Below are 12,308 nucleotides of genomic sequence, written 5' to 3' on the forward strand. Positions count from 1 at the left end.
GACTAATACAATAGAAGCTATCTCCTGGTGCTTTTACATAAGATTTTATGTTGTCTTTTTGGTATCCATCCATCCATACAGCCATACATCTTGCTGTTTATCTGCTTTTAGCTGATAGAGACGGTAATTTTATTTTTTATTTTTTATTCCTATTTATTCTATTTATCCCCTTTGTATATTTTATTTATATTTGTCTCTGTATTTATATATGTGTGTGTGTGTGTGTATATGTGTATATATATATATATATATATAACAATTCTGTAACTGTAACTTCGGTCGTTGCTGTGCTTTTTTTTGGAAGTCGAATTTCCCAGAGGAACCCACCCGAGGGATTAATAAAGTTCTATCTTATCTTATCTTATCTTATCTTAATTTAAACAAATATATTAAACAAATATATATAGACTTCCCTTTCTCCAGCCACTTCCTCAGCTCTTCTGGGCTGTGTTACCAAAGTGTTCCTGATTTAGCTGAGAGACAAATTCTTTTAAGTGTGTCCTGGGTCTGCCCCAGGTTCTCCTACCGGTATACCCCAAGACACCTCACTTAGGAGGCACTCACAATGCTTCTTATGTAGAAGTCACCTTAACTTGATGAGATGATGATCAAAGTCTTCACTTTTATTTTTTTGCAACTGAAAAATAACAGTATGTTACGTCTTTATGATTCAACACCTACATTTCCACTCTGTGTTGTTTGCTGTTGCTGGCGTCGCCACATCACGATGCATTTGATTGACACACTTCAACTGCAGTTCACACACTTCTCAGAGTCATCCATAGGGTTGTATTTGACTTTCTAGTTGGTCAGTTCTGGCTGGATGGCATAGATAGAACAATAAGTCACCATCATCTTCATGTCCACTCAACACATTCTTTTACTAAATATAAGTTCTTTCTCTCTTCTAAAACCACCAGTTATCAATTTAAAATTCAGTGATGTGAGATTGTCCTTGCCTCTCACTCTGTCAGCCCTGTGAAGGACTAGCGAGCTGTCCTCTTGGCTTCTGACAGTTTGAATAGGCTCCCCTAATTTAGATAAGTGGTTAACCAACATGAAACTTCCTGTTTATATGTGTCACGTTATATTAGGTTTTTGTGCCACGTTGCGTGTTGTTAAGGAAAGTCTTGTTTATTATTATGGATCCAGCGGGACTTTGTGAAACACTACATTCATCTTCCTTTAGCACCCACAAGAGGGCATCCTAAACTTTGCAGACTGCCTGTGTGGAGCGTGTGGCTTTGGCCACTTTAAAACAAAGCGCTCTATTGTTTCACTTGTAGGATGTGCTAATCAAATGTTTGCTGATTGTGACATTGTTCAAAGCTCATATCTATCACGACTTTATGTAATTGCGCTCGAGTTATTAGGCCTGGGTGTTCAGAGCAATAATAATTTCTTTAACAAAGAAAGGCTATTGTCAGACACGGTTGGGTCAGGAGAGGGTTGATGATTTATAGAATGACTGGCTCCTCACCTTGCTCTGATAGAGGTGCGTGCTCATGCTGGAAACACAGTGCCACTTCCCTCTTATTTGCTGGCTTCATTATCAACTGTTTTCAGTAAATCATGGCCGAATCTTGAATCCCACTTTTATCTCCTGACATTCCTTCACATGTGTTGGTATTCAGGTACATGGTGTGTGCCAAAGGAATTCTCATTATTGCACATGTGGCATCCACTCCTCTCAAACACTGCCAGAAACTAATCTCTTTCCTTATTATTTATAGTCAAGTGTCTTACAAATGTGGATGTTACGGCACATGGATATGTAGGGGAATAGTTGGATTACGTAGAAGGATTTTTCCCCCCCCTTTTTCCTCTTGTGTAAATAAACCCTGCTCCTTCACAGATTTGCCACAGTTAAGTATGACAGGACTTCAAAGAACATCAAGAACACATTCATGCACCTCACCAACTACAGCGTGAACAAAAAGAGCAGCGATTATGTCAGGTAAGTCCCTTCAGTGATCAAAATACAACGCGGTGCTGTTACGGGAAGGCTCCCCCTCTGACTCATCCATTTATTACGGCTGGAGTGTTTGAAGCTCATTTCTTTCTTTTCAGTTGCGATGACCCCGAAGTTGAGGATTATGGGAACAAATGGAGTATGAGTGCAGTGCTGAGGTATTTGAAGCAGGAGGGGAAGGACACCACATGTGAGTTAGACCTTCACCTTGTTCTTTTCATTTTTAATATCCATGCAATGACGACAGAAGTAACTTTTCAATCTGTTTTCTTTTTTAAAATATCTTATTTTCCTTTGATGTTTCTGTCGCAGCGCTGATGAAGCAAGTTGAGGACCTCATCGTCAAAGCTGTACTGAGCGCTGAGCTACAGATAGCCACTGCCTGCAAGACATTTGTTCCTCACAAGACAAACTGCTTTGGTAATCATTTCCTATTCTTCTTAAAACTATCTTTTTTCCCCAGCCACAGTTAAAACAATCTAGTCCCCCAAAATATGCTTACACCTGCTACAGCCACTGTGAATTATGGGATCCAGCTGCGTTTCCAAAAGAATTTGCTAAAATTCTGAAAGACTAGTCTGAATGTGAAGGCCATCAGCACAAATGTGGCTCCTCAAGAATTTCTTTTGAATGAAATTTGAACTCCGGGGGGAAAGAAAATCTCTCTTTTTGCTCACGGTGCAGAAGCACTCACACATACTTAGTCATACATATTACCACACCCCTCACATTTCTCTTCAGCTTCAGATTCATTGTCCAGCAGCTCCTCCATACTATTTGTCCACTGAACCGTGCTGAAGTTGTAGACATTCATTCCTCAGTGTGGAACCTTCCTGCATGTTTGCTGCCCTCTGACTGGCTGCCGGGTCGTGGACGGCCTGTTGACTGAAGCAGGAATTTGCTTCCTCTCCTCTGTTGCCATTCAGCCTGATTTAGACTGACTGTTTTCTTGGCTAGTCTTGCCTTGCAGTGGGCTCGTGTGAACTCCATTTTGGAGCCATTACCCATGTTAGTGTTGGCACTAATTGTCTGCGCTCTTTCTTCGTGTCTGGCAGCCTTTCTGAGATTTTGGGTTTGAAAGCGAGTACGCTGGCCTAGCTTCTCTCAGCACCACTGCCTCTTTTTCACTCTCTCCCCCCCTTTTCTCTTGCTGTTTCTTCTGCCGCGTTATGTTTATAATTCGCCCTTTCATGCTCACATTCTCCTCACCTCTCAGACGTTAGAAAAATAAAGGACTCCACAGTTGTGACAGGCCTCTTAGACGTAATAGTCCTACGATGGGCGGTTGTTTGGGCTGTACTGGATGCATATCAGCAAAATATAACCATCAGACATTCGCCTGCATAAAGATGCTATCTGCACCCTGAGCATCACTGCAAGGTTGAGAAAACACACATTAACCCAGGGTGTAAAAGGTGACCATGCAGGTATTTACTTACCAAGCCTCAACCTGGCTTTCATACATACCTGAGAGACACTGTATACAACGCGATGACATATTTTTGGAGAGAGGGGGTGAAAAACAAGAATGGATAAACAGGTTTGCTCCTGTTCTCATTCATTATTTTTGTCAGTGCTTGTATTCTGTTTTTGTGTTTTGTTTTGTTTTACCGGGCAATCGTGGCTCAAGAGTTGGGCGTTCGCCTTGTAATCGGAAGGTTGCCGGTTCGAGCCCCGGCTTGGACAGTCTCGGTCGTTGTGTCCTTGGGCAAGACACTTCACCCGTTGCCTACTGGTGGTGGTCAGAGGGCCCGGTGGCGCCAGTGTCCGGCAGCCTCGCCTCTGTCAGTGCGCCCCAGGGTGGCTGTGGCTACAATGTAGCTGCCATCACCAGTGTGTGAATGGGTGAATGACTGGATATGTAAAGCGCTTTGGGGTCCTTAGGGACTAGTAAAGCGCTATATAAATACAGGCCATTTACCATTGTTTTGTTTTTTTAAATGCATTCACAAAAATGCTCCACAGATGCATGCAAACAGCACACTAGCAACTGAATCTGATCTTGCACCAACCTGTAGACGAGTAAGAATGTGTTCCTGTTTTATATTGTTTTGTTCATAGCCTGCTTTGAAACTGAACTAAAGGTGAACAAGTGGTAAGAGGTGTTTACATTAATATTGCAGAAACCCAAGTCTGCTTCATGTATACAGTAGCTGGACTGAACAATAACAATTAGGTACTGCACCTTTTGATTAGGACCCATAATACTCTGGAGTCTGTTGTGAGCATGGCCATTATCGTACTTCATCCGTATCAGTTTACTGTTGAATTTAGTGCAGTTTTGTTGTCTTAGATGGCCTCAAGCAAGTTAATTACATCATTCATAGTCTATTTACAGGATTATATTTCCAAAGATAGACAGTAGACCACCCTCATCCTTTCTCTGTTGATCTGTCTCTCCCAGTGTGGTCATGTTGCTCTCTGTGTGTATGTGCATACATTATGAACACAGGAACATGTAGAAACCAGTATAAACCATGTGTTTTCCAAACATACAAGCTTAAAGCTGTCTAAGCTTCAGGCAGTCCAGTCCGATATCTTTGTGGGCTTCTTTTTCTTGTCCCTGAAATAAAAACCCACCCTAACCACCTGGGAGTCATGTTCACTCAGCCACTGTCAGCTCCTTTGCTTCTCCTCTTTCACTTATCCTTACTATATTTTCCCACTTCACAGCCACCACTATCCTCAGCCTTCTTCCTGGCATGCCTGTAATAGTAAACAGGTAAAGCGTCAGAATGCGTGGCAACAAATGCATGTGTGTTAGCTCAATGAACGTGCTGATAAAAGCAGCCATTGTTTAGAGTTTTAATACAGTCTGTTGCTTGTCTGGAAGGGAGCCATGCGAGACCATAAAGCACATTATAATCTTAATTTACTGCAAATTGTTCCCTGCCATTTTAATGTCCATTAATGGCTTTAATACAATGTTTATTGTTTTCCAATTGGATTTCTTCCCTTTGCTTGAATTGCACGGTGTGTCTAAATGCACATACTGTAACAAAATCTTTTTATAGCTCCGTAATGTCTCATGTGGGAAGAAATAAAAACAGCAGTTTTTTCGTTTTACATTGTAAGGAGTGGGTGTAAGTGTGTGTGTGTGTGAGTGTGTGTCCGTGGAGAGAAAATGCCACCCATGCAGCTCTTTACCGCTGCTGTGTGATTAATGGACAGGGTTTTTTGCTGAGAGATGCTGATTATGAGATGTTTTGACTAAGATCTGATTAGCCAAGCCAAAGGCCTATTTTATTACACACAAAACATTCCACTTACTGGTCCTATGTTTCACTGAACGTCCCTCATTAAGTGCTGAGTGTGGTTGGATCTCCCGTCTGCGAACCACTCTGCCTGTCTTACATTTGTCAGATACTCCCACACTTCACTGCGGCACAGTGTTTGTGTTCCTATGATGACAGTGCAGCTGCTGTGTAACTGAGTGTTTTCGAGAATGATTAATGGTTTTGGGTCCCACTATCACAATAACGCTATAGAGTGTTAACAGCGACTTAATTTGTTGTCCTGGGAGTGTTTTCTCGATTGTGGCTCTGAGGCGTGCCTGTTAAGCTCCTTGCGACAGCAGTGAAACAGTTCAGCGCCATTAATTTATTTCTGAATTTAATTGTCCTTGCTGTGAAAAGAACACACATGAAGGAAATACTTTATGTTGATGTTGTTATTGTGGACCAACAAGCTGCATGGGCAGGGTGGGGGAGATCATTGTTTTTGGGCATTTGTCTGTTGTGGTGAATTTTCCAGCAGCGCCCATCCAATAACAAAAAAGAAAGCACACCAAAAAAAACCCTCAAAAAACTCTTCATCATCCCTTTTCTCTGTCATATTTATTCTCTCCCTCCCTCTTTAATGGGTGTGATGTGGATGTTCGCTGCCTCTCGTCTGCTTGTCTGTGATGCTTGTTGTGGGCTCTCTGTGGGCACATTTAAAAGTGTTCCCCTGGCAGCGGTCGAGCCGCAGAACAAACGTGCCTAACAGTGAGCGCTTCGACAGGCTCACAGGGAAGGAATGGCGTCTGCTACTAATTGGGGGAAAATTTGTGACACATGGAGCCTGCATGTCGGGGGGGACGGTGAGGTGGTGTAACACCTCCTGTTTTTTTTCTTTTGTTGTTGTGGTGCCACTGAAGTGAGAGCGTAAGCTAAGCCATTTTATTCCAGCGCTCTTGTCTATAAGCTTTATGATACACACACTCTCTCCCCATCTTCCTATAAAATGGATTGAATGGTATAAAGCTAGCAAGTGGAAAATAAAATGCTTTGCTAAGTGAGCACTGCTTAGCAGTGGGGGTCCCGTCCATCCGCAGAAGTTAAAGAAGGTAAAGATGGCAGTGGCAGCTTATGTTGCAGCTTTTGGCTTGTGGGCGTAAGGCAGACTTTGCTCATTTCCATCACGAAAATAGTGTTTGCACTTTCACCAATTTGGACCCTATGACACTACCATAAGTTCAGCTCTCAGTGCATGTGATATACAGTGACCCAGTGATATTGTGCTTCCCTGATGTAAAGAAATGTTCTCAAGGTGTGTCCTGAAAAAATTACATTTAACAAACTCATTCAAAGGTACAGTAAGTCATTCTTTGTTATTTAATAGAAAAAAGAATGTTGGACTCATTAATATACATAGATTAATGTGCAACTAAATCTTCTAGCAAACTGATACATTCTCATGAATGTAAAGAATTAATCCACTAAAAATATATAGGAGCAGGTGCCAGTGTGTGGATTTCAACATGTTGCCCATCATCTCGAATAAAGTGGCTGAGATGGACATCGATGTTCCGTCTAATCAAATTTTATTTATGTGGCGAGAGATCAGTCACTAGCTATTCAGGATATTCTCAACAACTTATAGTATCCCTGTCAGTAGACAGAAGTGAGCTTTACTGACTCATCGAGTTCTATCAGACCTTTTCAGCCTTCTCCAGTGTTGATCGATGTGGACACAAAGCATGTAGACAGCTGAGGTAAACAGAGGACTGACCGCCTATACTCACTACACATGAACAACAGCCAGAGTTGTTTGTCCTACAACAGCCACTATATCTGGGATTATGAATTGAAATAAGACAGGTAATGCCGCGTTCCAGATACCTCGGAACACTCCCAAGTTAGGATCTTCCAGAAAAAGCTAGGAGAAACAGGATTTGTTTTGGTTCTTGGCAAGGAAGAGTCATTTAGGTATCACTAGAAATACAGCATACTTATTTTTTGCACTTAAAAAACACATTCATGTATCGAGCCTGATCAGTTCTGTGTATGGCTTATTTAGCAGTGGAAGTACAGATTAAAAATTCACAATTTTACAAACATTTAAATTCAGCACCACCTTCTTGGATTACTAAGTTGGGGTATGTCGATTTGTTCTGATTTTTCAAGTTTCAGTCCGAGTTGAGGGGGCGTTTCACAAAAAATCTCTGAATGGGAACTTCCGACTTATTCAGCAACGCACCATAATAAAAGAGAATTCAGTATTCAGTTGACTGCAATCTGAAATCTATTAACACCTAGTGGAGCGATTTTAAACACTGTTCCTTTAATGTTGAAAATAATTTTATTTACAGCAAACAAGAACCCTATGCCACAATTTCAGTTCAACATATTTTCTCTGTTGGTCCAGAGCAGATTTGTTTCTTACAAAAACTGCATGGCTGTTGCATTTCTTTTCAACAGAAACAGTTTATTCATTCAAACACGAATGAGCAGACAGCTTTACATTGCATGCGGATAGCCTATAAATTACATACACCAAACAGACATGTTTGTATGAGTCATGTTTTCGCCATATAACGAAATCCATATAACCTTTTATAAGCATATGCTCCTATAACCCATTTGTCACTCACAGAAAGGAAATGTAACATCTGTCCTCAGATACAAAATGCATTTCATTCTAAAATGAATTGAAAGTAATAAATGGAGACCCGCATTTTTTACCAAAATGAACAAAACTTCTTGACCATTTCTGATGAATATCAAGCAGTTTTACTTGACATCTGCCTCCAGGATTTTATTTTTTGTTCCAACATCTGCAAGTTATTTAGACATGCTCCAGTGTACATACTATACACATCTCATACAACTCATGGTTTGTTTAATGGTTAACTTCATGAGTTTTTAATTATATACAACATCACATAATTACATTTACTCATCCTTTTAAACTTGATCTGCTCTGTTTTATCAATGTGATACTGAGTGTAAAGCTGGGGCCACTGGTGGCTGTCATGCTGGCTTTTGTGTGCTTAACACTGGCATTGACCTGAGATGTTAGAACAAACAGTGCTGCTTACAGCAGCTTTGAAACCTCCAGCCACCCAGGCCTATTCTCAACATAGCCTGTTCTTTTGAAGTGCCATTAGAGGGATTTTTTCTCTGCCTCTTTGGCTGGGCTTCACACTATCCCTGTAAAATACTGCGGTTTCCCTGCACGCTGCTGCTGGGGCCGATGGCTCGTTGGCTTATTGGGTGACACTCCCCAGAACAGTGTGAGGGCTTTCATATGGCACATAGGGCAACTCTGCCACTGTGAGCCATATATCAGTCAGTGAAACAGGAGAGAAAATTGGAGTAGAGTGGATTAATTTTTACATGGGGAACTGCCTGACCACTTTTTTATTGTGTCACTCAGTGCTCAGCTATAACTGGGGTGAAATATATACTATAATAATATATTGTCTAAGGCTTTCTAATTCCCTAGATTTTGCCACTGTAAGTCATGGTCCCAGTTTAGTATCTGAATTTATTTTCCAAGTTAAAAAGATACTAACTTATGATGGTGCTGGAACTCTTTCTGGTGACCATTAGGGCAGTGTCCTTCTAGGTAATATCTAATGAAACTATGTACATTTGACTTTAACCTTCTCAACCAAAATTATTTGCTGGACAGTTTGTTTTTGAGCCACCATCTTATGTAAGAATCTTCATGAGAGATGTGTATATATATATGCTTGGTTAAAGCATTTGAGCCAGTCCCTCAGTAGCAGGCACTGGTAAATGTTTCTTTCTTGAATGATTGGGTATATAACATGCGTGTAATCAATAGCAGAAAGTCATGGGCCATGTTGCCAGATGCCACATAATGAGGTTATGACAGAACTCTGGAAGTGCTTCTGACTTTGATATCCTTCATCCTTTAACTGAGCAGATCTGGGAGATTTTTTCTTTTTTTTTTTAGTAATCCTGTTTCTGCTGACTTCTTTGTCTGCAGTAAAACCTTTTGATTCATTTTGTGCTTCCCTCTATAGAACTGTATGGTTTTGATGTGCTCATTGACTCCAACCTCAAACCCTGGTTGTTAGAGGTGAACCTTTCTCCCTCCCTAGCCTGGTGAGTGACTCAATTACTGTATTAAATTGTTGTCATTTGTTATTTCAGGAGGATCTCTTTTCCAAAACACGCAGTACTTTGCAAAAGTATTGAGACACCCCTCATTTCTTTATTATAGTTTGCTTCAAAGGAGCCAGCCTTTCTTTTATTATTTTAAAGTGCTCTTGAGCAGTAGTTCTCCATGTAAAATGTAAAGCTGTAGGTGTTTTTTTTTTAATCATCTCAAGGTTGTAAAATGTTCCTAATTTCAGTGCCATGTTGAAGGCACTCAACTGATGAGCATTTTAGTCTGACATTATATGCCAATAATGTTTTTGTTTGTGAAATCTGCTTATTTACAGTGATGCTCCCTTGGATTTAAAGATAAAGGCCAGCATGATTGCAGACATGTTTTCACTTGTGGGTGAGTGCATCCGGCAGGAATGAATGCAGCTTATATTTAATTCCACAGTTTTGCACAAGTGGGTGGACTTTATAGACAATCACTTCATTTAAAATGTGCACTTTGAGCTTGATGTAGACTTGCATAGGAAATGCTGGTGAATTAAAGTAGCCTCAGGCCCTGATACCTCACACATTGGTGTTTGACTATTAGGAAGCAAGTGCTTAGGCTTAGGCATAGATAAAAGCCCTTGTAAGAATGTGTACAGGTATTGGTGAATGGGGCTTGTAGTGAGAAAACACTTTGAGTGCTTAAATAGAAAAGAGCTATATAAGTACCAGTCCATTTACATGTCTGTATCTCCATATTATCAGCCACTAAATAAAAATCAAAGGACAAATCTTGGGAGAATATCGACATTAAAAGTTATGGGGAAAAAGTAAACATTAACAGATGTCAGGTTTAAAGCAAACAGTTGCATTGGTACATGTTAACAATGTTAAAAGGGCAATTACGGGAGCCTTTTTGGAACTTTGTAGGCATCGATCTGACTAAAGTCAAAAAGAATAGTTGTTATAATTCACAACTTGTGACAACAAAACAAGATTATTTTTTTATTGCCTTTTCATATTATCCTAATAAGGACTTATAAATAACTACACATAAAATATTAGCGAAGTCTGTTGATGTTTTATGTCTCTAAAAGAAAAAAACATATCTTTCAATGTATTGAATTTTTAAATCACCAAATATCGTATCAGTATGAATCTTAAAAATACTATAACGCTGACGTTCCACACCTACAGTAAGCCATCAATATACAAATCGCAACGCAGAATGAAGCTAGATTAACTGTTGAGTAACAAGGAGTCAGAGCCTATAAACAAATTGAACTGAAGATTTAGATGTTCTTTAAGGTTAAATTTTGCATTACTCATGCTTAAGCTCTGGATGGAAAAATACTTAGGCACAATTAAGAGATCATTCAGTGAGCATTTATTGCACAAGTATATATTTGGGGAAAAGACATTATTTTGGCGAGGCTAACATGAAACGAAAAGTGCTGCAAGTATGCTTTTTTTCTGTGCTAGTGTCACTAAAAGCCATAACTGCTAGTTGCTTCTTTTAACCAGCAGGTTTTAAGTGGAGACAGTCGACTATTGTTTAATGCTTAATGTTTTCCTGCATTCCACGAGTTGAGTTTTGCAAAGTGCCAAAAATAGCTGTATGGCTTCCTAATGAGCGCTCCACTGTTGAAAGAACAAATCGTAGCTTTCATTAATTGACATTAAATGACTTGCAGACAAAAAACGTTAACGTAAGCCTACTTTTTGTGGTCATTAAGCCTGGCCCAAGGCAGAGATCAACATTGTTTTTTAATGTTTGCTGCAGGGAAAGAGAGATACTGTGTCTTTGTTATGTTTCCTCCCTTCTTAATTATAAATTCTCATGTAGATGAAGACTTCAGATATGAAACTATAGGAGCCCACATAGTTTTAGACTTTATCCTTTTCTTTGTAGATACAAAATAAATCCGTATACGTGGGGAAAAAGATCTTGATTATTTAACTTTACTTAATACTCTTCTTTATCCTTGTTACCAGTTATATTTTACACAGAGCATACTGATTAGCAGGCGTCCATCTAAAATGGCACCGAACCATTAAGTCTATCTGTGGTCACAGCCTAATGATATTAAAGGAGTGGTGATTACGCCCATGTGAGTGAATGTGTGCACACATGTGCATGTGCGTCTTAACCCTAGGCCATACTGTGGCTTGAAACCCTCTCCACTGGCTCATTAAATGAAAGGGTAGAATCATAAATTGCCAGTTATCTTTGGACGGAGACGTTACTGCGCGTCTGGGGAAAATAAGCGGTGGCATGTAAAACATAGCACATCTATTATGTACCAAACAAACTAAGTCGCTGTTGGCTGATAACACTTGGGCTGCCTCCCAGACCTGTAAATAATGACAGCATTCCATTTGCATTAATTTTCTGCTTGCGTGTAGCTGTCAGTTCTCTGTCACCAGTGTTTGTAATAATTGCCGTGTTTAGGCAAGAGCATGGTGGGGGCCTGAAACTTACCTGACGGCTTGGATGAGGTAGAATAAATAGCCCAGAGCTCTAAGCTGTCAATAGATTTAATTCACCCAAAGTGTGAGAGCAAGATAGAACATAAACCTATTTATTTAAAAGGTCACTGTGACAACTAGTTAGCTATGAAGGAATGTGGGAATCAATAAACAAAAGATTCTAGATTTAAATCTTTTAGACAGGGTGGGAACGTCTTGCTAAGACTGGGGCTCCTCATGGTAGTACATGCCCAGAAGACCTTGCACAGGAGGCGCCCAAGGGGTGCCTGTCCGAACAGATGTCCGAACCTCCTTTCGATGTGGAGGAGTAATGGCTCTACTCTGAATCCCTCCTACAGTAAATGACTGAATTCACTAAGGTAGAGCCCATTCATCTTTAGCCAGAAGCTCATTTACACTGTTGTATCCACGGTCTTTTTCTTTTGGTCCCTTTACTGTCACGTCTCTTTCCCATCACTCGTGAACAAGATCCAAAGGTATTAAACTCCTCCATTTGGGGCAGCATCTTGTTCTTGACC

General features: G+C 40.3%; 1 protein-coding gene across 8 annotated transcripts in view; it reads left to right on the forward strand.

The window, feature by feature from the left end:
* ttll5 (tubulin tyrosine ligase-like family, member 5) overlaps window positions 1–12,308 on the forward strand; it is a 56,844-nt gene that overhangs the window by 9,730 nt on the left and 34,806 nt on the right. For all 8 annotated transcript variants that reach the window (XR_014908758.1, XR_014908757.1, XM_085391180.1 and 5 more), the window contains exons 10-14: window positions 1,856–1,957; window positions 2,071–2,162; window positions 2,285–2,392; window positions 9,228–9,309; window positions 9,651–9,712. Coding sequence is in view for 6 of the 8 variants with exons in the window: in XM_085391180.1 (XP_085247306.1) it covers window positions 1,856–1,957; window positions 2,071–2,162; window positions 2,285–2,392; window positions 9,228–9,309; window positions 9,651–9,712 (446 nt within the window). In the remaining 2 variants the exon portion in view is untranslated. The remainder of the gene's footprint in view (window positions 1–1,855; window positions 1,958–2,070; window positions 2,163–2,284; window positions 2,393–9,227; window positions 9,310–9,650; window positions 9,713–12,308) is intronic.

The sequence above is a fragment of the Rhamphochromis longiceps genome, linkage group LG19 (genome assembly GCF_057381845.1).
Source record: "Rhamphochromis longiceps isolate RC_006_pf linkage group LG19, R_longiceps_female_GT1.1, whole genome shotgun sequence".
NCBI lineage: Eukaryota > Metazoa > Chordata > Actinopteri > Cichliformes > Cichlidae > Rhamphochromis > Rhamphochromis longiceps.